The following is a 27,182-nucleotide window of genomic DNA, read 5'->3' as shown; positions in this document are numbered from 1 at the left end:
GGTCACTCAACAGACACAATCAGGATTCCTCACACTGAAACACGGAGAGAGAGCAATGAGGCAAGCATGGCGTTGGTTCCAAGACTGGCTTCCTGACCAGCACGTGGTCACGAGGTACACCTGCCTTCAAGGACCCAGACTCCCTCATCTGCCTTCCAGATGCAAAAATAACAAAACAGTAAGGCGAAAACTCTAGCAGTGTGTCTGAAACCATTCTCATAGGTACCTTTGAGGGCGCTCTCCAACTCTGGGCTGCCCTTGGGAGTTGGAGCAAGTGTATGGGAGCAGTCCCATAAAGGGACAAGGTAAGTACAATGCTCATCCCAGAAACAGTTGTCCTGTTTGCCATCTCCAAACCTTCTAAAGCACAACTCCCACCCCAAGACCTAGCTGGGTCCAACTCTCAATGTGAGGAAGATATTATAACAGGCATTATAGGCTGCTGCACCCCCTGGCCAAATGGGAAAGAAGTGTTATCAGGAATGCCAAGTGAGAAAAGAAGAAAACAAAACTTGAATGTTGTCACTTATTTCACGGGAAGGTTTCCTATACTGAGTCTACAGTTGGGTCTTACAACTTCAGTTTGAGTAGAAGGTGGGAGTGTGGGTCAGCTTGCCATGAAGACATGCTGGGCTGTTTCCATTATGAGAGAGAAAAGCTTTCCCTGAGACAGCCAGCAAGTAACATGGAGTGTACACCTTGGAACACAGGGTAGAAAGATGGAATAGAGGGGATTGGGTGGAGGGGCAGACGAAGAACAGTAAGAGAAGTCCCAGTGCTGACTTGTGGCATTACCTGTAGCTGATTTCTGCCTCGCCCCCCCCGCCCCCGTCCCCCCAGGGAGAAGCTGTCTTCCCTAACTCCCTTTCTCCTCAGGAACTCAAGGCCCTACCTTCGTTGACTATTAAATCAGGACTGGCACAAAAAGGGTTCCAGAGGTATTAACCATGTTCTATTTCATAAGAGGAGCAGCGCAAACTCAACACTCATTTTCATTATTACTCCTTGATACACAAAATATTTTATTAAAACAGGGGGAAAGGTGAAAAATAATAATAAACAAGCCATAGCAAACTATAACTTGTCAAGGACAAGTAGACATTTTTGCTATGTGAGTAGGAAAAACAAAGAGTGCTTTGTTCTTGGGCCCATGGAGTAAGCCAAGCTTGGGGAGAATGCTGGGGGCCTGGTGCACATCTGGAATTCATGTCCAAGACTCGAAGATCTGAGTCCCCAGAAGACAAAATATAAGCCCGACGGCTGAAGAAGGCTGACTGCATACCACAGTTCCACTTACTCATTCCCTTTGAGATCCCATCTCCCACCAGGATGGCGGGGTGGTAAGGAACCAATAGGGACAGTTTCTTCACTTTCCTTGCCCCACAGCCCGTGGCAGGTATCAGAGTGAAGAGACCTAGCTCCTAGCAAGAGACTCAAGGAGTATCAGGTAAGGAGAAGTCTTTGGTGAGGCCAAGACTTTGAAGCCAGGATTTCCCACTGTACCAATATGGCTTTGGAATGGAGTATTTCAAATCTCCCTGGGCTGGGATTGCTTGGGGAAAGACCAAAAGTCTGAATCGCTGGCCTGCCAGCTCCTACCTTGCAGAATCTGTGCCATTTGCCACATTGGTGCCAAGTCCAGTAGATCCTAGGCCCCGATTAAGATCTTATTCTCCCCAAAGCTAATGACAGCTATTAAGTAATCACAACACATTTTGGTACTTGCAAAGATTCCAACCATTGTCGTTTGTACAAAAAAATTTTTCCTTCTAGATCTTTCATTCTAACTGCTGGCCATTTTAGACAATAAACCTGGCAGAGCAATTTCTCATCCCACAGTCTCGTACCTATAGCCCAATCCCTCTTTTCTGCCTTCCAACACTGACATACATCTCAGCCCTGCTTCTCGCCATGTAACTGTCCCAGCACATAAACCACACAACCCTTATCTTGCAGTGGATTTTGCAGCCCTTTGTTCTCATGGTACCATTTGTTTGTAAGTGAAAACCAAGCATTCTCCCATCTCTTTTCTTCCAACAAAAAAGATAAGCTGGAACAATGTTCCCTCCAGACCTTCTCCTTCCCAGACTTTCTATTCATTTCTAGCATACAAAGAGGAACCATTTTCTTTTCCGGAGGTGTACGAATATGTGGTAACAGCCAATAGACATGATAGAGAGAAAAACCTAAGTATTTCCAGAAACTCGCAAAACAAAACCCCCACAGCAAGATCTAAGGTTGGTACTGCAGGGCCAAGGTCATGCCTATTGTTCTGCCATCTCCAAGACGGGATTACATCAGAGAAATGTTTCAGAAGGGACAGGACCATTTCCAACGGGCTATGATAGGGGAGCTTACGCTTGTGAAACCACCGCAAGGATCACCGTGTGCTCGGAGGGATTGGTGGCCCGGATCGACCTGCAACAAGAAGGCCCCACGTCAAACCAGATGACCAGGGCTTTGGTACATTAAACCAATGTGGAACTTCTTCACACTGAAAAGGGCACAAATTCAAATCTTCCTCTAAAGAAAAAGTCTGAAAACACATGGAAGACAACAAAGAAAGATGCCCTTGTGAGTGAGGACAAGCTCTACGTGTTATTTTTAAAAAAAAAAGATTTTTTTTTTTTTTTTTTTTTTTTTTTTGTAAATTCCTAGGCAATTATCCAGGAGGTCAGGTCTGCCAATTTTCCACTTCAAAAACCGGCAAATCCCACTTTCTGATTGAAATTCCACTCTGCAAAATAATTGGCACTCCTACAATTCTCTACTTATCAGTTTGTACTTGGGAGGTAATTGAGTTGGATCCTTTTTCTTTTAAAATAGTAGACTGTTCCGAAAGTTGACCTTATAATAAAAATGAAAATGCTCGCTGGCAGCTGGATATACCAATGCAGGTTGAAGCGTATTAAAAATGGTACACAGAGCCACCGCAGTGTTTCAGTTGTACTGCTGTTTGTCCTGAAACACTTTAAACAACTGCGTCATCCACTAGGGCTGAGAAATATTACAATATAGCAACTGTCACTGCAAGGATACTTGTTGTACTATGACCACCTGTATATAGTTTATTCCCTAGGAATTTAACAGGATGAAAACATGTAAGAATGTAGAATTTTGAAGTTGGTAAGTTTTCTTAGAAAACGTGCTATGAATGCCGCATCTGAGACTCTGGATTATTCTGGTCAGGGGTTGTGAAATGGATGAACTTTTCATAATGGGACACACACTTGAATCTTAGTACAAACAGGTGCCTTGCTCTGGCCTCTGCTTATTTTGAGATCCTTCAGAAGAGAACCATCATCTCCAAGAGCAGAAGGCTCAAGGCTGCTCCTGAGTAATTTGTGAAACAACATGTATTTATTTTTCTTTCTAGCTACTGGGATTTTAGGTCTTCTCCATTTTAACGTGTTTGCATGACTGCTCCCACAAGGACAGGCAGCTCACATCGCTCCAATCTCTTCAACTCCAGAATTTCCTGACCTTTCTCAAAAAATGCACCTTCCTCATTTCCTATGCCCTGAGACCTCACACTATGTGGGTGGAAGGCTCAAGAAAATGACCAGCTGCTGTCTCCCTGGGAAGTGAAGGTTCCCCTTATGGATAAATGGTATTTGGATGACAAATACCTTTGGAGACAATGCCTTCCTTCACTCACTATGGGGCAGGAGAAGTAAGTCAATAGTTCTCCATTGCAAGCACAGACTACTTCCCCTTCAGCCAGCCCACAGAAAAGGTCCTGGTAAGGGGAAGCTACATGCAGTTTCCATATAGTGGCCTACTGAATGCATTTCCAGAATTACCAGTTAGCACCTAATGAAAAGATGCAGTGTTTCTAATCTCTAAGGAAACACTAAGCACTTCTCACCTTAGTTTGGCTTCTTCTTACCCAATGAGGTGTCAAGAGTACACTTCAGGGCTACATTCAAACGGGGGTGGGGGGTGGAAGGTTGGGGAGGGTGGGGACAGGGAGGGTGGGGACTTAGGCAAGAGGCTCACACACTGTCAGAACATAACTGGGCTGGAGCACACTCTTGCTTAGATTCTTTGGAGATTGGTTTCCATTTGGGGGGTTGTTTCCTACTGCTTCCTCTTCTCTCTCATTCCTCCAAAGGAGCTGTTGTGGTCAGAGGGACCTGGACCTCTTCCTGGTGGAGAGGACTAAGGCAGAGCCTGGGAATAGGTCCAAGGCAGCACGTTAAGCTAAGGTCCAGTCTAGCTGGGCAGGGGTCCAAGGCAGCACGTTAAGCTAAGGTCCAGTCTAGCTCAAGGGATCTTGACAAGAAAGAATACACATTTGCTGAGAGCACGTCCTCCACTCAGACATCTTAGGAAACGTGCTGGCCGTCACGCACAGGATTTGGGCCATCCTCAGCAGGACTAATACCGGTCGGTAAACACACTAGCAGATACATAACCTGGCTTCTGAACTGCACCGATCCCCCATTGTTTTTCTGTGCAGCTAAGACAGAAGTACACTTATTAGGAAACAAAAGTCCATTTCTTTATATTCAAGGAAGATTGTAAAGCTCATCTGCTAAAATGGGCCTTTCCCTGAATGAAAACAATTCTTTCTGTTAGTTTCTTTTTGCGCCTGAAGCTTGTCTTACATCATTCTTTGTACGCACACAGGACCATAGCTATTTCTGCCACAAAATAATGTGAGAAAAGTCAGTCAACACCAAGTAAAAGTAGATATACTCAATTAAAAAGGACCCAATTCTACCCTGAAAATCATGTAAAAAGATATTTCTACTAAAAATATGATCCAAATGTTGTATGATACGTTTTATTTATTAACACAAGTAATCATTAAATAGGCAAATATTTCTATGCAGGAAAATAAAATGACTTCAGGCCAGTAGGGACATTTTAAAATAGGTTCCTTAAGAAAAATTCTTCTTTGGCAACTTGAAAACTGTCAGAGAGCAGCAAGGTGCTGCCTGTGATGAGAAACTTCCCTTAATCCACTCATTTCTTGTCAGGGGACCATAGGTTCTAAGAAGCCATTTTCCTACCTCGCATTTCATTTACTACTTTCAAGAAAATTCCAGCTCCATATGTAATTGGAGTCTGCCCTGGCCTAGTATTTAATTAGTGACCTCTTCCTGTCTAGCTTCAAAGCATTCCACTTCTGCTAAATGGATCAGTTCATGCAGAGCTAACTCTGAGGACTGCATTTATTTATGAACAGGCATGCGTTTCCTCCCCAGAGTGCCAGCATTTCTGTAAACACGTAGGGGCTTTGGATCCCTGGGAGATTTTCTGCTCCTGCAAAGTGGCTGCCTTTTCTCCATGACTGCTGTCGAATCCACCCGTCTGTGTCAGGCAGGGAAAAATGTATATTTCACACATTCTGATGCTCATTTTGGGGCAGAATAATTACGATTAAAATATCTGGTTTACATCCAAACCATATCTCCATATCTGTATAATAAGAACTGTGTGAATTTTAATGCTTTTTTTTTTTTGGTGAAATATGAGCAATACTCAGGGGGTAAAAACACCCTGAAGTTTTCAGTGGTGCCCAGCTCATACCTCTAAATTCATCAGAACTCAAATGTGGGAAAACAGAAAAGGTGAGATAAATCCATAGCTTTGATCACAGAAATCTGTATATACTGCTTAAAAACATCAACACATATTTTACAAAGATTTGGGATGGAACTGGAGACACCTATAAAGGAATTTCATTTGAAGCTGTTAAGTGGACATTGACTAAACATTAAATTAAGGAAGGTACCTGCACACTGCTTCTGCATCAAAGTTTCGCGTTTGTCTGTGATCAATTACAATAATTTCATGATGTTTATCTAGAAAGCATTCAAGGGCTGACTCTGGAGTCCGGGCAATATTGCATCTATAACCGGCTCTGTCACAGGCCCACCAGAATCCATCACTCTGACTATCTTCCTTTGCAAAGATCAGCAAAACCTGGAACACACAGAAAAAAAGCATCTTGACAGAAATCATCACAGTAGAGACTGTTAAAAACAGGCTTATGGTATGCTGGTTACAAACGTAGCCTCCAGAGGGAAGCTACCCGGCTTCAAATCCCAGCTCCACCGACTGGTTCCAGTGTACCTTTGAATGAGGCATTTCCTCTCTTTGGCCTATGGTCTCTCCTCTACCAGGTGTGACAAGAGTAGTGCCTCGTAAGCTAGTTGTGAGAGTTGAATGAACACAGACTAGGCGTGGTTGCTGTTTATTTTTAATTTCCCAATTGCCTTTATTTTTAAATAGATTAAGCAGTGAAATCATTAACAGGATAAGGAACACAGGCTAGATGTATATGTATGGCTCACGTATACATCTCTTTGGTTCCAGGGCAGGCGACATTTGCCTCGTGGCACCTGGAGGCCACCTCTCTGAACTTAGCACTTAAGTTCATATAAAGATACAGGAAAGGGTGGGAACTCAAAACGACCTCAAAAACTAGTTCTAACATCCAACCCTTGCTGGAATCTGGAATGCATGATCATAAAATATGAAGCTCGTGGAACCATACTGAGGAAAACATGAATCTTTTTGCCTCCCTGAAAAGCACAGCCCTACCCCTGGAAAGAAGGTAGCGGTAATTTATACCATGTTGCCTTCATCACCCCCTGGGATGTGGGACTTGGATTCTCCAGCAGGCAGAAAGCCAGAGATGGCCTTACCACCACCTGAAGTTGTTCATTCATTCACTTGATTATGATCTATCTTCCCTATTATAACTGAGTTTCAGGACAGCAAGGACCTGCCTGTCCCCTTCCCTGCTGTAACCCTGTGCCCAGCATTTGGCTGGCACTTTCTAGCTGCTCAGTAAAGATTTGATCAGTGAAAGGATAACTGCTTATATGGGTTTCTGCAAAATGCAAAAGGGCTTTATTATTAATAGGAATAAGACGACATCACAGCGATAGGTCCAATAAGAAAAACATGTGATAACATGAAGATATTGATAAAGCATTTCATATTCTTCAGCACCCACTCCTGGCCTTAACAATTAGGAACAGAAGGGTAGTTTCTCAACATAATGAGCCTGTAAGCCAATGGCCAATATCCTTCCTCATGATGACATACCAAATCTGTTTCATTAAAAATCAGAAACAAGACAAACTGTCCAACTATTACCACTATACCTTAAAAATGTTTTGTCGATCAAAATTTTGCAACATATAAAAATATAAACAAAAACAGAATGAACCTTAAGTACCCAACATCTAGCTTCAGCAAAAACCAACTCCTGGCCAATCTAGTTTCCTTTCTATTCCTATCCACTTTCCCAACTCCTGTACTACTCTGCAAATCCCACATATCCTATCATTTCATCCATCTGCATCTGTTAACAACAAAGACTCTTAAAATACACCACTTCACTAAACCTCTCAGATAATTCCTTATCATTAAATATCTAAAGGTATCATAAATATCCTTTATTTTACACTGTTTGCATCATTCCCTGTTTTCTCAAAGCCATGTTTCCAGAAAAAATACTTTTCAGTATGATTCTGACATTTCCTTCTTAGCACGTGGCTTGAAATCACAAGCCAGTCATACGTGAGGTAGCCACACCTAAGGGCTCTCTCTGAGCCAGGCTCAGTCACTCCTCCACCCAGGGTGTTCCTAAAAATCTTCAGCCGCAGAGCTTTCTACGAAGACATAGGAGATGGCTCTCCCAAGAGAAGTGAAGGACAGAGATTTGTGGATTTTGATAGTGCAAAGAAAGCCTTCACACATAACTGCTGACCAGGGAGTTAGAAGGAAAAAAAATCAGGTAGAATAACCTGGTTTGTGCACAAAGTCAATAGCCATTTCCTTGGTGTAGCTGTGGTATTAACATGAGAAACTCAATGTGCAGACCCTAAAAGTCAGAAAAGGTGCCAGAGCATCTTGTCTCCCATCTGTCTGGCTGAATTATGGCTTGCTAAACAAAAATGTCAACACTTTGTATTTCCTTTATACCATGATGCTTCAGCATTTGACCAGTACAATAAGAACACGGCTGGATTTCCATGTTGGACTCTGCTACAGATATCCATCTCGTATGTCTTACGTGTCCTTAAAATATGGGAGTGTTCCACTTTTGGAAAAATAATGTCATTATTTAACAAATACTTCCTGGGTGCCCATTATGTGCGAGACACTTTATAATTGCTTAGAATACTCTGATGAACAAAACAGAGATCCAAGCATAGCAGTGGTGGAAGGACAAACAGTAAACAATCGATATAATAATAAGCAAGTGATACGGAATGTTGCAAGTGGTAAGTGCTATGTAAAAAGCATGAGGCGGGGTGAGGAGGATCAGGAGTGGCTGCTGGTAGCAGCGCTAAGTAGGGTGGTTAGGGTAGGTTTCACTGAGAAAGTGACATAGGAGCAAATGCCTGAAAGAAACCAAAAAGTAAGCCAAGTTGACATCTGAAGGAAAGCATTCCAAGCAGAGGAAACAGTTCCACTGGCCCCTACAGTGGGACACATGCCTGCTGTGTTCCAGGAACTACAAGGAAGCCAGCATGACAGAGGGGAGGGTGAGAGGGTGGGAGAGAATGTCAAGTTCACAGCAGAGGGCTAGATCATGGGTAAGGCCTTACAGGTCATTCTAGGAACTTAAACTGGATTCACGTGGAAACTTACAAAACTGATTGAAAGTGGGGAATTCTATTTATTATGCCTTGTTATTTTCTGTTTTTCTGATGCTTTGACTGACCCTGGAGAGACTTGCTGAGTCTGGAGAGACTGCCCCTCCCAGGGCTAGCAGATTCCTAGGGACAGCAAAGGACTTGGCTAGGAATGCACTTCCCATATGCAAACCAATCCAGAGCTCAGATCCCTACCATCTCTTTTACCATGCTCTCACGCTCTGGACCACTGTCCACCTGCCCTGTCATTCCAGGGCCAGGTACCACACAACTAGAGACCTCCCCTGTGCCCCAGGCCACTGAAATGATGCAAACTAGCCAAACCTGCTCACCCCGCCTCACCCATTCCTTCCCATAGAAACCACAATAAAGGTTCTTGCCCACATTTTCCCTTGCTCTCTCTGCCTCATGACCAACCTTGCTTCTTCCACTTCCCTAGGTAGTCCTGCGTGGTGTGGCTTACCTCCTCCTCTGGGGAGTTGTGAGTAACAAACTATCTTTTCAATGACAGTCATCTCCTGATCTGTTGGTCTCACCCTACTGAAATAATAGGAAAATCTACATTTTTAAAACGGGAGTATTTATATTATAAAGCACTCACTAGAGAATTTCTTTGAGTAGTGTTTAAAATTCTTTCCATTTATAAAAAATTCAGAAAGACTTTTCAATAATTCAACTCCTAAGCAAAGTGAAAAATCTATGGGAAATAAAAATATGTATAAAATTTAAAGTACTATAATTGCCCCTTTTATTGAGGTGTGCCTGCCTCTACAGAACTATTCCTTTTCTAGGAAAGTGATGGACCCAAGGAACCAGGGTCAGACTCTCTGTCCCTGTCTCCCAGGCCACAGCTGGGCTAATGATATTCTGTTTCCAGGAATTTGGAATTTGAACAGAGAAACAGGAGCTCGATTTAGGACCCATGGCTCATTTTAGTAGAGATCCTGAAGGAAGAACCTTTCACTCCTTCGATGTCAGACTACTCAGGGATGGCTCATTGCCACCCTTTCTAAGCCACGGTTTTTCAACTCTTCCTTGGATTCTGAAAAAAAAAAAAAAAAATTGCACTATTTTTCTAATGTAGTTCTTATTCATTTACTTACTTTTTAGTATAAAGCAGCTGTTACCTGCAACCAAAGGACAAAAACAAAAACAAACAAACAAATGGAACCCCTTAAGTCAGGGGTGTCCAAACTGCGGCCCATGGACCAACTGCAGCCCGCAATCCATTTTTTTTTGGCCTGCAGCAAATTCCAAAAATATATTTAGTTTACTTAAATAAACCAGGTGAGGCAATATGTACTTCACCTCGAGTGAGTGGCCCGGCTGTTTGTGTATTTTACCACATATGGCCCTTGGTAAAAAAACATTGAAAAAGTTTGGACATCCCTGCCTTAAGCAATACAGTCCCTCTTCAGGTTTAGCATTCTGTGTATCAATATTTAGTTTCTTGTTAGATGTAGCCATTTGTAAATATTTACTGACCATTCACTGAGGCAAATCTCATAAAATGATTCTGTGAAATATATTTTGAAAGTCATTATTAAAGGCATATGACAACTTGATTTGTAAAAAATCTGAGTAAACTGACCATTTTACTTACCCTAAATACGTAATATGCAGAACATTCATTCAAAGAATGTTTATTGAAGACTATCACACCAGATACTGAGTTAAAAACTGGGAGTAAAAGGCTGATGGAGACGGACACAGCCCAGTCTCTGCCCCTAGGATGCACGCCGGGGAGAGAGACAGCTAAGCAGACAAGTACAATAAATACAGTAATGAGTGGGGATTATAGGCCGAGCACGGACGTGGACCCAGGACAAGAATCTTGGCATAGAAAAACAGGCACAAGGAAACAGTTCTGTTGTGTCAACCTCACTGTACGGTTGTAAATACAGCAAACGAACTGATCTCGGGTGAAACCTGGGACAATGAGGAAACTTCTTCTTTTAGGGGCAGATCTTGGCCAATTTGCATTCTGTCCAGAATTAGAACACGAGAGGCAGTCCTCACTTAGTGTGGCCGTGCCAGACCACAAAAATGACCATGCAACGCAAGCTTAATAAATGATGATAAAAATGATTGTTCCATGACCTTGAGAAACTTTTGTCAAACATTAAAAGCTTTCTTACTGTTGGTTATAAATGTATAGGGAAATAAATGTAAAACTAACACTTAGTCAGTACACTGCGATTGAAAACATTGGAAACATTGAGAATGAAAATGTTTCCTTTTTAGAAACTTATTGGAAGTTGTTCAAACAGGGCTTGCCTTTTTCTAGTTGTATAAATTATGATACAGAGTGAGCATCTTTGCTATGCCTTGGTGAATTATAAACTCCTAAGTTTGGATCAGCTTCCAACACTTTATCCTCTGTACTTTCAATGTCACAAGATAGCCCCAGAGTTCCTTTAATGAATGTGCCGGGTTTTTTTTGCTGGCATCATTTCCCCTGTGACATTTCATCTTTTTTGTCACAACCATTTTCTTCATTTATTCCGATAAACTTGCTGGCACTGACTGACTTCCTCCGGTGACTTTCTAGAATCTTTCCAAGGTGGCAGCGTCAACATGCCCACAGTTGGCTGTCTCTCCTCTAACTCCATGTACATTCTATCTGATTTTCATTTCCAATGTTAACACTTTTCATTTCTTCGCTGCACCTTCGTCTTTGCTGTCTAATTCCCTCCCTCTTTCAATGATCTATTTTTGTGTAATGACATGTGCATGACCACGGAGAGACAAAGTGGCAACACAACTACACACTTGGCTGTCTGTGCTTGAAATGAAGAACAGCTAGGCAGAGACAAATCATGGAGATGCTGCAAAAGGTGACATGACCGGTCACTGATCATGCTGCATGTTTGTTATCTACATACTGGTTTGTGGACTGAAGAGCTAGCAGCAAAGTTCACACTTTATGCAATTACTCATAGCTAAAACACTGATGTAACTACAATCTGAAACATGGTGTTGGGGGTTTGGTGCTATTTAATTAAACTCTGAAAATTGTGCACACTGGAACCATACTGCTTCTCCAATATAACTACAAAAGACCTCCAAGTGCCACGCAGGGCCTCCCTCTATCTCCAGGGAAGACTCTACCTAAACCTTCTTGGAACCATAAAGTTAATTCATCTGTTGACCCAAGTGGAATGATGAGGGCAGGGCTAGAGAATGAAGAGCAGGGGTCTGGTGTGAGAAGCTGCAGAGGGCTAGCGCACACAGACTGCACAGGACGTGGGTGGTGGGGAGGGTCCCAGGGGCAATGACAGGAACGGGGCCATGACTCGCATGAGTTCTCAGGGCAGGAAGGGACTCTGGGGTGATCCATCAACCCCCATTCAACAGATGAGGACAGTGACTTCCCAAAGCTGGACCCACACATCCCACCAACTCCTCGTTCAGTGATCTTTCCATGGCTCCAGCTGACGTTCTCTTGCTTAGCTAGAAATCCTTGTACTGTTCCTTCGATAAGTTTAATTGAGAAAGTGCTGAAAAATATCTTTTTGAGGACAGCAATAATCTGTCTTTGATACCATTTCCCTGCAAATAAGACCTAGCTGGACAATCAGCTCTAATGTGTCTTTTGGAGCAAATATTAATGCAAGACCTGATATTGTATTACATTATATTAGACCCGGTCTTATGTAAGACCCAGTCTTATGTTATAGTAAAATAAGACCAGGTCCTATATTAATTTTGGCTCCAAAAGATGCATTAGAGCTGATTGTCTGGCTAGGTCTTATTTTTGGGGAAACACAGTAGGTAAATTACAATGAAACTTCTCTCTGGTGAAGGCCAATTATGAAAAAAATAAAGACAAAACTATCTTTTCCTTAACCTGAAGAAAACAATATAAGTTTTCATTATTATTAGTGTTTTTTAGATGTGGGCGTGTCTGCACTTCTCCAAATGGATTACCAATATCTACTATTAAACATCCAATTTTCAGACTACTTGATTGGGCTTTAAGCAAAAACTGGGTAAGAAGGAGCTTCTAGAACAGACCACATGTATAGCTCATATAAGTTGTATCCATATAATACTAAAGAACTAGCCAATTTGATCAGAGGAGGGATCAATGCAGTTGGATAAAAATGGCATGGAAGCTTTCCTTAAATGTCCCTAGGAAAGTGATGCTAAGAACAGCTAAAGTTTGATGAGAATTTTCAAAGGGCCAGCCCTTATACCAGAAGTACGTTAGATATACTATCTTATTCATAACCCTCTAACAATTCTTTGGAAGTGGGCATTATCTCCATTTTATAAACACGGAGACTGAGGCTTGAAATGGTTAAGAGACTCACCCACAGCCACACAGCTAGCAAGATTTGAACTGAGATTGATCTGACCTCAGAGCCTGTGTAATCATTATGTTAAGTAACTGACTATCAGTTTTATTTTTACCCCCTAAAATATGGGACCAAAATTCCTACCAACTGCGTGGTTCCACAAAACTGGCGGGTAAGGCAGAAGACACAATGTGGTATCAGCAGTAAGGCAGACAGAGGGGAATGCTGACCACAGCAAGTTACTGAGTCTGAACGTCTCCATCACTTGGTCATTTCACTTAATACGTGAAGAACAGTTCCCCACGAGGCCACATGATCTCCAACACATAACATCTCCAATATGCAAGAGTTCCAGAAATATCCATGTCTATATAACATGGAAAAATAAAATTTAAAGGGAAGTGCTGCCTTGCTAGGAAAAAGCTTAGGCCACAGCTGTAAAACTCTGTTCCCAAGTGCAGCTGGAAAGCCCTGTGTGAGGGGAGCAGGACGTACTCTGAGCACGTCAGTTCTGCCCTCTGGGGAAGTAACTGTGCTTCAGGCATTGACGAAGAAAAGGCCACTTGATTTTCAGATGTTGTCATGTTGATATGAATCTACTGCTTCATAATATTTCCCCTACTTTTTATTTTGTTGCCAAGACTGGAAAATATGACTTTTACGGTGCGTCACAGCCACTCATGAGGAGAGACGATGCCCCCGACAATACCTCGCTGCACTGCTGTCTAACACTTCCACCCATTCCACACCTAACGGTGCTCCTGCCAGCTCGTGTGGGGTGTGCGGAGCCCCACGTTACGTGTCCTGACATGGGAGCCCATTTCCCCTGGCGAACTCAGAAACACACTCTCAAAAGCAACCACATCCTGAAATATTTTTATCAAGCAAGTTCCTCTGAAACCCTAAGCGCTCCGGTTGATGTAACTAATTAACATTTTTGGCATGCCAGTGAAGTTACAGAATAGATATTTTTCTCCAAGAAAACAAAAAACAAAAACAAAGGCACTAGGACATAGTATGATTTTTCTAAGACAGTTGCAATGGCAGGAGCACAAAAACACTTAACTAGACACCATTGCCCCTAAAGTTAGGGTGTTATACAAATACTAAGACCGACTGCCCGACCCTTCTGGGTGCTCAGGGAGCATCGGCAGTCGCTCTTCCCCCTGCAGCGGCCTGTGTGGAGCCCTGAACATGTAGGTACTCAGCAGATTCCTACTGGAGAGATCGAAGAGTGAGACTCTACATTTGAATGAGACCAAGTAGTAAAGGCCCCTGCCGTCTAAGTTGAGCTTCTCATATTTTTAAAAGGCATCTCAATTATTCTGTCCCTCACTCAGGGCAGGACTCTTGACCACTTGTATCTGCTGTCATTTGGGGCCAAATTCATGGGACTGGAACCAGGCAGGGTACACAGTAGTGCTGGGAACATTCCAGCTCTTGCACTGGGGGATAGGTTCATGGTATTCATTTTCTTATTATATTCCATAGCTTATGAGTACAATTTAAAAATATTTTGGTATGTTTTAATATATCTAATAAATCAAAATTACAGACAATTATTTTTCAGTGGTCTGGAGTGGGGCTGTTAAAGGATGTTTAAATTCTGCTGAAGACCAGATGTTTCAGATGACAGAAATATGGTATGTTTGAGACTTTGTTATAAAATTTGACTGCTAAACATGTATAAAAAAAAACAAAACTTAAGGGTAACCACTAAAAAGATAGAAGCACAACCTATAGCTTCTAAAACAAAATAAAAGGTAACTCTGAAAACTCAATTTGACAAAACGCAGAAATAAGAAAAAAAGAAAAGAAAAAGGGTAACAAAACAGAAGATACAAAAAAAGACGAATTGTATTAGTAATCACACTCAATGTAACCAGACTGAACTCCCTTATTAACTCTCAGAATAGGTGTTGGAAAAATATTATATGCTGCTTGCAAGAGACATACTTAACTTAATGTTATTAAAAAAACTGAAAATGAAAAGACAGAAAAAGATGTATCAGGAAAATGTTAACCAAAAAAAGCAGATCACAATATCACCAACAGATAAAACAGAATTTAAGGGAAAAGTTTAAAGAGGGATACTAAATAATAAAAAGGACAGTCACCAAGTATATATACACAATCAAGAATACAGATTAAGGGGGGCCAGCCCGGTGGCTCAGGTGGTTAGAGCTCCATGCTCCTAACTCCGAAGGCTGCGGGTTCAATTCCCACATGGGCCAGTGGGCTCTCAACTACAAGGTTGCTGGTTGGATTTCTCGAGTCCCGCAAGGGATGGTGGGCAGCGCCCCCTGCAACTATAGATTGAACATGGCACCTTGAGCTGAGCTGCCACTGAGCTCCCAGATGGCTCAGTTGGTTGGAGAGTGTCCTCTCAACGAACCACAAGGTTGCCAGTTTGACTCCTGCAAGGGATGGTGGGCTGTGCCCCCTGCAACTAGCAACTAGCAACAGCAACTGGACCTGGACCTGGAGCTGAGCTGCGCCCTCCACGACTAAGACTGAAAGGACAACAACTTGAAGCTGAACGGCACCCTCCATAACTAAGATTGAAAGGACAACAATTTGACTTGGAAAGAAAGTCCTGGAAGTACACACTGTTCCCCAATAAAGTCCTGTTCCCCTTCCCCAATCAAATCTTTAAAAAAGAAAAAAAAAAGAAAGTGTGATACCATTAAAAAAAAAAAAAAGAATACACATTAACATCACAGACTAAAAATATCAGCAAATATTAACAGATATAGGTGATATTGACATATCCACTATCATAGAAACTAATAGATCACATAGTGAAAAAATTAAGATAAAGATGATTTGAATAACACAATTAATAATATTGAATTATTTCATGAATATAGAACCCCAAATAGAAGAAATATATCTTTCTATTTGTGGAATATTAATTTCAAAATTTGCTACATTATTAGCCACCAAACGAGTTGCGAAACTATTAAAGAATCAGTAACAAAGGCATCACAGCAATTCAATGTAAGAAGGAACATATAGTCTTTTCAAGTGGAGCTGGAACAACTGGACATTCATATGTAGACTTCTAAACCTTGCCCTCTATATCACACCATACACAAAAATGAACTTGAGATGGATGATAGATCTAAAATTAAAAGTTAAAACATTTCCTGAAGAAAACAAAGAAATAATCTTCTTAACATGAAAGTAGGTAAAGATTCTTAGAACACAGTAAGCAATGACCATAAAAGAAGTGATAAATTAGACGACCTCAAAATTAAAATTTTGTTCAAAATCCAGAGGTATGAAGATGAATAGAAGAGGCACAAATTGGGATAACATACTCTCAAAATCTGATAAAGGACTTGTAATAAGAATATTTAAAGAACTCCTATAACTCAATAACTTTTAAAAATTAAACCCAGGCAGAAGACTTAACCAAACATTCACAAAGGAAGATAAACGAATGGCCAGTAGGTAAAAAAAACAAACAAAAGTGTTCAACGTTATTAGTCATGGAGAAATGAAAATTTAAATAACCATAAGATAGTACTACTCACCCACTAGAGCAACGAAAATTAAAAGACTAAACATCAAATATTACTAAGGATTTGGAGTAAACAGAACTTGCATATTGCTTCCAGGAGTGTAAAATGGTACAACCACTTTGAGAAAAGATCTAGAAGCATATTGCCTTATAAAATTAAACACACCATTATTTTAGAAGTTGTAGCAAGACAATTAGGCAACTAAAATAAGATAAAAGAAAGGAAGAAGTGTTCCTTTCTGATCTCAGAAAGGAAGAAGTTTTGCCATGATCTTGTATATTGAAAATCCTAAGGAATCTACAAAAAAACTGTAAAAGCTAGTAAGGTTGAAGAATATAAGATCAATATACAAAAATAAATTGTATTTCTATACATTAGCAATAAACAACCTAAAAGTAAAATTGAGGAAATAATTCCAATTGCCATAGCATCAAAAAGATTGACATTTCAGGAATAAATTTAACAAAATATGAAAGACATACACTGAGAACAACAAAACATTGTTGAAAGAAGTTAAAGAAAATCTAAATAAATGGAAAGACACGTTATGTTTATGGATTGGAAGACAAAATTGTTAACATAGTAATAATCCCAAAATTGATGTACAGATTTATTGCAATCACTATCAAAATCCCAGCTGCTCCCCCCGCCCCAAATTAGCAAGCTGGTCCTAAAATTCATATGAAGATGCAAGGGAGAAAGAGAGGCAAAATAATCTTGAAAAATAAGAAGTTGGGGGACTCATACTTCAAAGCTATAGTAATCAAGACAGCGTGGTACTGACATACTCGTATGGCAGATATATCAGTGGAACAGAATTTACAATCCAAAAATAAACCCTCACAATTAAGGCCAGTTGAATTTTAACAAACGTGCCAATACAATTCAACAGGAAAAGAATATTTTTTTTAACAAAAGTGGCTGGGACAACCAGATACCCACATGCAAAAGAATGAAACTGTACCTCACACCATATACAAAAACGAACTCAAAATGGATCAGAGAGCTAACCTACAAAACTCTTAGAAGAAAACAGAGGAGTAAATCTTTGACCTTAGATTAGGCAATAGATTCTTAGATATGACACCAAATGATGTTAAATAAAGAAAAATTCCAGAATGATGAATACAGCCTGATACCTGTCAACTAAAGCTTAAAATATTCAAAACAAAAATATTACGAATGGATGCATACATGTGTAGAATATACATGTATAGAATGCACAAATATCATAATCAATCTCCAAATAGTGATTTAGGGAGGAAAGGAAAGAGGGCAAAGGGATAAATAAAGGCTTAAACAGTACCTGTACTCTTTTGTTTCTGAAAAAAAAACTCAGACAAATAGGATATACTGTTAATATTTGACAAAAGTGGGTATGGGTATACACATGCACCTTTATGAATATTTGAAATTCTTCGCAATTTGACAAATTACATTTTTAAAAGAATAAATCATCCTTATCATGAGCATTCATTGCCAATAAGCACAGGGCAAAAAATGAAAGTAAATTAAACCAACTGATCTAAAACTGCACTAATCTCAAGAAACATTCTGGAAATTGTTTTGGGAATATTGTTATTAGATCCGTGGTCATTGCCTTTATTCAAAATGGACTACAAAGTACGTGCGCCCAGAATGATTACTGGAATTTTCCATTTGTTTGTATTCTATACAGACAGTTGTGGCTTATGTTTATTTTAGTAATTTTCTCTCTCTCTCTGCTCCTAAATTTGTTTTCATCAAATTTTCCCAAGCTTAAAACTCTTCTTTTTGTTTTTTCCCTTCCCCTAGATTTGCATTTCCTTTTCTAAGCAATGTTAAAACATTATTTTATTTTCCATTTGCTCATAAATCAAACAGTACTCTTCTTTAAGTTTTTTTTTTCTTTTTTTCTTCATTTTCATCTATGTGTTGGTTGGTTTGCTTACATCTTTTCTGCATCCTCACTCATCCCAAGTGTCAGGCAAGCTTCCTAAGGAGGCCTCCCGGGATGATGTATATGCAGAGGGGGATTTAACACTTATTTAAAAGGGTACAAACCCTTTCACACATGTTTTTTCAAAGGGGCCACAGGGAACTGGAGGGGCTGTAGGGAAGACCCACTGTTTTCTCGGTGTTGCACAGCCCAGAAGGCTGCGTGGCTCAAGTCACACAGGACAAGAAAGGGGAGCCTTTTGTCATTTTCTCTTCCCGGCCAACAACAACAGTTATTTCCTGAGCACTTTTCAGTCTTCTAGGCACTCCATGCTATTCCATTTCACTCACAATTCCCTATGGGAGGGGCATTATCATCTCCACTTTACAGACGGGACCCTGGGTGGGGAAATGAAGCAATGCATGCAAGGGCACACAACTGGTTAAAGGCAGAGCCAGGATTCACACAGGGCTGTGGCTCGTGGCAAAGCCCTGCCCTCTTCCACACACGCTCCTTCCCCTTCCGGCTGCAGCAGGATGTGGAACAGACTAGATTTTTGGTGGAAGAGTTGTCCTCCCTCACAGATCACCATGCAATCTACCTATTAGGTTTATACTCAAGATGGGGCAATATTTAAGTCTTCTGGAAAGCAATTTGAAAGAAGTTAAAGAAAATCTAAATAAATGGAAAGACATGTTATGTTTATGGATTGGAAGACAAAATCCAAGGGGCAAGGATGGCTGACTGCTGTAGTAACAGAGGGGCCCCTCAGACAGAGCTCACATGACCACGTGCTCTGGAAATGAGGCCCCTACCGAGTAATGGAGGCGTACCTGAATAGGATCTTGCGTCAGTCTCATGGGCCCGATGCGTACCTCCGCGGAAGAAACCTGCTAAACAAAGGACAGCACATGAGATGTGTCACGTCTGAAACGACAAGAATTGTCAACATTCCTCCTTGCACAGGATATTACATATGCCACTTTGCAGACGCTACATAAAAGGATCCAATTGATTGACCTGGAGACAGTTTACAAAGCACCACGTACAGTACAATCCTGGTTTTGTAAAAGAATACATACATTTATACGCACTGAAAATGTCTGGGAGGCTATCTCCTCAAATGCTAAGAAATGGGTTTTCAGGTTGTTTTTACTTTAAGTGCATGGACTTTTCCACAATAAGCATGTACTGTTTTATGGGAGAAAACAACTCCATTCAATAATTGCATACTGAGCACCTACTATGTGCTGGGCACCATACTGGACTGTTATTCTGGAATTTCCAAAGAGTAAAAATTTCTCTTAAATGTGGAAGCCAAAGCATTTCTATGGTTTAAGAGCTGTAACTAGCTTACTCTCACCCATGCTTATCATGAATAAATTATTCATTTCAGTTGTACCTCTTCAAATAAACACATCATGACTACAAGAGGCTAAATTGTGCCCCACAACTCCAGGGATGAGCTTAGGTGTTCACTGGCCAACACCATCTAACTGCCTTTGGCTGTAATAACCAAGCCAACTGATGTATACATTTTTAATTACTTTACGTGGATTTCTAAAAATGACTTTTCTCTAGACAATTGGATTGAAGGTCTTGGCCTCCCCTCCATGGATCCAATTTTCTTTTTCTCTCAGAGGCTGCAGGCATTTGGCCACTACCTGGAAGCTTATCCTGCATTCAAAACACTATGTTGACCCCTGTCAGTCAGATGAAGCACCTTCAGCAAACATCGGGATTCACAGGCCCAGAGACACCACACTGACCCAAGCTGCCAGAGGAGGCTTTATTTAAACAACAAGCAGGAAAAGCAGTGTTTTCTTTCTACTTTTGAAAGCTAAAAATTACCTTTCTCCTTTCTTCACCTTTCCCCATGTTTGACTCCCAGTGGTGTGAATCTTCTCCAAAACCTCATAAGTTGCTGACACTCTTTTTCTCTGTAAGGTTGATCCGCCACCACCACCCCCACCTCCCCCTCCCCCCAAAACCACACTCAAGCATCATCTGTGAAGAAATAACACTGGGAGCTTTGGCCTCTCACCAAACCAGGCAGCAGAAAACATGGAGAGCCCTCTGATGACACCCATCCGAGGCTCCTCGGCCTCTGTGATTGGTTCTCGGGAGGGCAAGCCTTCACTCTCCTGCTCTGCTTGGCAAGGCTGCCTCTCAACAGTGGGTCCTTCGAGCAGGCCTGGCACAACTTAAACCAACTCGGGGCCTGGAGTCCCTAAGCCCGTGGACCAGCAACAAGTTCCTTCAGTGTTCCACTGCTGTCTTCAGGTAAAAGTGACATACTCAAATTGAGTGTGTACCTCTCATGCTTGTTTTCTTAAGCAATGTCCTGCAAGATCTTTGTGCCGATACCAGCACCCAATGTAATACAGCCCCAAGACTAATTCCACTGGGGGAGAACCGTCCCCAGCCTCCTGCGTCACTAGGCTCTCGCCCCCCCACCCAGCTCTACCCTAAAAGCAGTTTTTATTGTCTGAAACAGATACTATCCATCAAAAGCAGTGCAACTGCCAGAATTTTGCTAAAAGTTAAAGATTAAGAAGTGAAACCAATTAGGTACAGTAAGGTAGATTTGATTGATAATCTGGGATATCTTTTCACTCTCCCTCTGATCTCTCTTGGATTCACTGCATCTACCACACATGGAAGCTTTCCCTCCAACAAGGCCACCTGTTAATGGTTTCTCCAGCAAAACGGGTTCCCAAACGGGTTGTCCAGGGGCAGAAAATAAACAAATGAAATAAGAAATCAATAAAAGCTTAAAAGGACTAAAATTAAAAGAGACTCTCTTTGGAAGGCTGGGACTGGGGGAAGGACCCCTGCTAGAGGGCACAGAGTCCAAAAAACAATCGTAATTCACTCCTGACTGATACATTCTTGTAGACTTTGGAAGAAGCCAATATGTGCACAAATTAGTTACACAGGCCATTTCCAACTCTGCCAGGAGGACATGTGATGACCGTGTGAGCACTTCCTAAGTTCCCCTCTGTCCTAAGCATTGTCACTTTCACATGAGGGACCTCAATGGGAGACATGCAATGGACGCTGAGTTACAACATGGAGTTTGAAAAGCAACACTCAGTCTAGAAGATATTCTTTTCCTGCCAAAAGACAAGAAAGAGCCTATAACTTTCTCCCACAGCCACAAGAGTTCACTGCCTGCATCCAGCATTTGAACCGCTGCCTGACTGAGCTCCGCAGGAAGCTACCGCCTGAGGCAGAGCCAGGAGAGGAACCCCGAGGCTGGCGGACCCTGGCCAAGACCCCTGCCTCTCCCATCTCTCCCCAACTCCTCCCTGCCCCAGTTCCAGCCTCCACTGCCAGCATGGGGCCTTCGTTTCCCAGCTCCTCTAGTCCTGACCCACACTTTGCTTCTTGTCTCTTCGCTTGCCTTTCCCTTCTTAGTCTGTGCTCCCGGTCATCTGACCTTGGCTTCTGTGTCCAAGAGAGGACAACTATCACCACAGAACCCCAGAGCCTCCCCTCACTGGCTCTGGGGGCCGGCACGAGGCAGTGACCAGCAGAGGAAAATCTGCAGCAGGTATTTTCACAGACAGCAGTTGGCAGAGTTCTGTTTCTGACACAGGCGTCTTACTGCCTGCATTTCACCAATTTGTAAGAGCAATTATGAACAGAAACAGGAGACCATTTACTGATGTCTGTGTAGCCAAGTCAAGATCCTTTATTTCAAAGAGTGAACTTTGAGCAACTGCAGACGCACAGATCCTCAATTAGTATATTAGCTGTGATTCCAGGAAGTGACCAATTTTGCCAAGGACACAGAAGTAAGAAAGGGGTGGGTCATAGGTAATACAATTCCAGGTCCTGAGAGGAGAGGAGGAGGAGACGACAGTGTGAAGGGAGACAAGCTTCCTAGCCACTCTGACCACATGGCTTCACCAGCTGCCTAATGAGGAAAGACTGCGGACTGACTGCAGTTCTAACTGTCCAACACTTACAACGCGTCAAATATTTGTGTGTACCTGGTAACATACGCACATGCTCATATACATGTAGCAGGGTCACCAATTCACATTCAGATGAACTGGCTCTTTGGGGTGGGGGTGGGGGAAGAGTCCTATTTTGTAGCATTTGCTGATTCTATGGTGTCAGTTCTTTCACCTTAGCTGATCTCAAGCTAGCAACACAGGTCCCTGAAAGCGCAATTGGGAATATATCTTTTCATTCAGAGAGGGTCTATGAGTGGCAAACTCATTCGGTCTGTTGATCTGCAAATGTCTACCACTCACTTTTGTTTGATTGTTTAGCAAGATACAGAATTCTGGTTGATAGACATTTTCCCTCCAACTTTGAAGATGAGAGAAAGGACGTAAACTTCTGGTTTTGAAGGTAGGGAGATCAAGGAAGGCTTCATGAAGATGAGTAGGTCATGAAAAATAGGAAGATGAAGAGACTGGGTGGGGGGGGAGACATTTCAAGCATATGGAACAACGTAAGCAAAGTCATAGAAGCAAGAATGCAAAGGTACAGTGGGGAAAAACAAGATCTAGAAAAGACGGATTAGAGAGTGTGAAAGTGAAGCCTGGGAGGGTTGGGGTGAATTCCTTAGAGGAGACTGGAAAGGAATGCCCCTTTTATTCTTTAGCACCAACCATCATGCAGGTTTCTGAGCAGAAGATGAACAGCATCAGATTTATGACTTGGCGAGGAAAAAAAAAATCAAATGTTTGGTTTACCTACTCTCTAACTAAACAATAACAGATTTACCAAAACTGAAACAAAGACACTGCTATGCGTGGGAACTACAGCAGAGAAAGCAAGGTGGGGAAATACATCTCTCAATGATCAAGAAAAAAATTGCCGAAAAATCCCATGCAGCTTGGCCTTATTTCAATGGAGAGGGCTCTCCAAAAAGAAAACTAGCTGGCGCAGGGCAGGCAGATGAAAGAGACAGACTCTTGGGAGGAATCAAGGTGATTCAGGTTGGCTAGTTCACCTATCACTGCACCATGTTCTCTGGTGATGGCTGCCACAGCTCTTAGTAGTTTCAGCTTCAGGAATTCTGTTAAATTACCTGAAGTCAAGTTTCAGAGCTTCTCTCAAAAAGAAAGAAGTGAGAATTCAGGAAGAAAAGTGGTTGACCTGGAAAGCCCTACCTACCCCATGTGCTCAGCACAGCTTCCTGGTCCCCAGTGGCCCGCTCATCTGCCCCCATTCTCCCAAGGCTCTTCAAACCCAGCTGCCCCGAGGCAGAAGGAATGATTCTCTCTCCTCTGGGACACTCCCCCTGCACCTCACAGCCCTGACTTCATGACTCATTTAAATGCCTGTCCCTTTGGCAAAATTGTGAGTTTCTTGAGGACACAGACTCTTTTTCACAATCTTCTCCCCAACATCTAGATGATGCTCAGAAACGGCTGGTGCTCAATACGTAAATGGTTCTCAGTAAATAAATGGAATTGAATTAAGTTGCCTAAGATCACACAGATTTTAACAACAGAGTCAGGACTGAGACTTCATTTTTCCCCGACTCCCAGGGCACTGCTCTTTTATTATGCTCCAAAATGTACAGAATTCTGACTATACTACCCACCTTTCTGTTATGGGTTTCTGGATTCCATTCTGATTTGGCAAAACAGGTGACCCAATCCCTGGCAGTCCTGCTCATGTCCTCGTAGTCAGTCTGTCCTGCTGCACACAGGGCTGCCAGCAGAACCAGGAAGGAAAAAGGAGGGTGTGCGCGTGTGTGCCTGGGGAAGGGAGGGCTTCCATAATTTCCACCTTCCAACAAGCTCAGAGTCTAAATCTTCCCCCCTTCAATGACTTGTCCTTTGCAATCCCTTTCTCCCCACCACCTGCAGAAGTTAATGTCTATGCACAGGCACACACACACGCAGCTCACGGAAAACCTAACTTCATGAGAGGGGAACTCCAGGGTAAAGATCATTTTTCACTTACAAAAGGGACCAGCTGTGGGCTCAGGAATAAGGCTTTTTAAATGCCCTTAATCAACTCTTCCTGCTGCCCTGCTGGCTCTAATTTTAAAATAATATTTCTCTCAAGGTATCCCCTGTCCACCCTCCATTCCCAGGCCAAACGTCTTTCTTTATTCCTCTGAGCTCTGGGTAAGCAAAGGTGGTATTTGACTTTTGCCGTTGTAATGGGCCCGTGCCTGCCTTCTGGCTTCATGTTTGAGGCACCTCAGCGCTGACCACGGGGCTGGACGTCACTGGTTCATCCTGGTCTCCACTTCCCAGGCCCGTTGCCTTCAGCACATCCAGAATGCTTCCTCTGTCTCTTCTCAGTCATGGGGATGAACCAGTGATGTCCGATGGGCCTGGTTCATCATAACCGATGGTTAGCTCTGCTCTCACCCCATCCTCAAGCCCTCACCTTGCTTTGATTCCAGCCACTCTCCAGCACCTCCTGGCAACTGTGCTGCCTGGGCCCTTTCAGTGCCCAATAGGTGGTCCTGAACCTCCCCTCGCCTACCTGCTTCCAACTCTCTAATCCAGAAGTTCTCATATTAGAAGTACTTAGAGAACTCTGAAAATGTATCAATGCCTGCACCCGATCTCAAACCAAGAGAATCAGAATATCTAAGGATAGGGCCCAGGCATTAGCATTTTTTAAATCTCCTCAGGAGCATCCAGGGTTGAGAATCACTAGTCTATTCTTCTGAGTAGACATGTCTGTTAACATCACACTCTATTACATTTTAATTTATTCAATAAATATCAACGGAGCAACTAACCTCGTGGAAGGCACCAAAATTCACCCAGACTCAGCCACCATACCTGAACCCAGACACCTATGGGTTTGTTTTTTTTCCCATATATCCCCTCCAAAAACATAAGATTATCACTTAGGCAAGAGAAAGATACAGTCCTTCACATTTGATGAGTTATTCCCCCAAAACAGTATCCCTAAATTAGAATAAAAATAAATAAAAGATTTCTTTTATTATTATTTTTTTGTTATACACATACACACATATATACAAGATGTGATCACAAAATACGGTGCATGTTTAAATTTAAAAAATTTATTACAGTAAAAGACACATTGCCATTAATCCCCCTCACAAACTCCCCCTCACTTTGAACCCACTTATCCCATCGTTTCTGCCCCTTTCTGAAGCAGTTCTGGAAGTCCTCTTTCGTGACTGTCTTTAGTTGCGCTGTTGTGGCTGCCTCGATGTCCTGAATCGATTCAAAATGTTTACCTTTCATGGTCATTTTGACTTTGGAGAAGAGTCAAAGGAAATTGCACGGTGCCAGATTTGATGAATAAGGTGGATGAGACACATTGTAATGTTTTTATTTAACAGAAATTGCATACCAGAAGCAATGTGTGATATGAAGAATCACAAAATATGGTGAATGCTGCTGCTGAGTGCTGGTATACAGCAATTTCTGTCAAATAAAAACATTACAGTGTGCCCTCATCCACCTTATTCACTGAATCTGGTACCATGTGACTTCTGGCTCTTCCCCAAAGTCAAAATGATTCAGGACATGAGGCAGCCATGACAGTGCAACTAAAGACACTCATGAAAGAGGATTTCCAGAACTGCTTCAGAAAGTGGCAAGAACGATGAGATAAGTGTGTTCAAAGCGAGGGGGAGTATCTTGAGGGGGATTAATGGCAATGTGTCTTTTACTGTAATTTTTTTTATTTAAACATTCGCCATATTGTTTGATCACACCTTGCATACGAGTATATATGATTGCTCATAGTCATGAGATACTCACAGTGGGTGACATACCTACCAACTTCATGTTTTATGCTCTGCTACTTAAAATATTACATTAATGTGGCAGCATGATGCTGCATCACATAAGTACAAACATACAAATATCTACTCATCAAAATACACAACCATAAAAAGCCAATTTGACTTTAAAGTTTAAAATTTCTATTCACCAAAAACTAAAGCTAAAGCATAAAAACACTCTTAAAAAAAGAGAAGATAGGTGACAGCTCAAGAAATGGTATTTAAAATATGGGAAACCAACAAGTATTAGTAACCAGAACATATAAGAAAACCTTTAAAAATATCAATAAAAAGACAACCAAAAATAAAGTTGGGCAAAAGACTTGAAAAATTCACAGAAGAGGTAATACAAGTATGAAGGAATGCTCAATCTTCAGTAATTAGGAAAATAAAAATTTTAAATTACAATGAGACTCTGTGTCACGCCCAGTGAAATAAGCAGAATGGTAGAATTAAGAAGTTAAACATTAGCCAGCATGGGCAAGAATGAGTTCCCACAGGAACTCATACATTGCTGGTGGGTGTGTAAATTGGTTCAGCCACTTTGAAAAACATTTTGGGGATTCCCAATAATGATGAAGAAGTACATATGCTACAATCCACCTCGTATGTGAGTGTTTCTCTAGGGTAAATAAGGAGGCATTTATAAGAATATCTGGAGGAGATGTATAACCAAAATTTGGAAACAGCCTAATTCACAAGCCATTCACATCCATCACCAAAATAACCAACATATCGAGGAATAGTCATACATGTATTTAAAACAATACTGAATATAGTTTAGGAATATATTGTAATACATGGTTATGAATTCCCAATTGAAGCAAGTGGAGAGGGGGATGTATTGAGGGAAGGACATACCAGAGGCTTCAACTACTGATGATCTATTTTTTTTAAGCAGTGAGTAGTGAGCACATAGGTGTTCATTGAATTATACTTTCTAGCTTGTTGTATATCTTAATTAATGCAAAATGAAATTTAAATGTATTTCATTGTATTGCAAAGTCTATTTTCCATTTTGGGGTTAACATTAATTGAGCAGTAGCCACTCTATAAATA

At 41.7% G+C, this 27,182-nt stretch overlaps 1 protein-coding gene across 5 annotated transcripts in view; it reads right to left on the bottom strand.

The window, feature by feature from the left end:
* PDE8B (phosphodiesterase 8B) overlaps positions 1-27,182 on the bottom strand; it is a 228,602-nt gene that overhangs the window by 81,548 nt on the left and 119,872 nt on the right. For 3 of the 5 annotated variants that reach the window (XM_019728158.3, XM_088796580.1, XM_019728156.3), the window contains exons 2-4: positions 19,204-19,263; positions 5,744-5,934; positions 2,359-2,418 (exon numbers count right to left, since the gene is read on the bottom strand). In XM_019728158.3, the coding sequence (XP_019583717.1) occupies positions 2,359-2,418; positions 5,744-5,934; positions 19,204-19,263 (311 nt within the window). The remainder of the gene's footprint in view (positions 1-2,358; positions 2,419-5,743; positions 5,935-19,203; positions 19,264-27,182) is intronic. The other 2 variants (XM_019728159.3, XM_019728157.3) reach the window with 1 other exon arrangement.

This window comes from Rhinolophus sinicus, chromosome 3 (genome assembly GCF_057876585.1).
Source record: "Rhinolophus sinicus isolate RSI-liver-muscle chromosome 3, RSI-T2T, whole genome shotgun sequence".
In the NCBI taxonomy this organism is placed as follows: domain Eukaryota; kingdom Metazoa; phylum Chordata; class Mammalia; order Chiroptera; family Rhinolophidae; genus Rhinolophus; species Rhinolophus sinicus.
The sequence above is the reverse complement of the archived record's forward strand: the minus strand, read 5'-3'. Positions and strand labels throughout refer to the sequence as shown.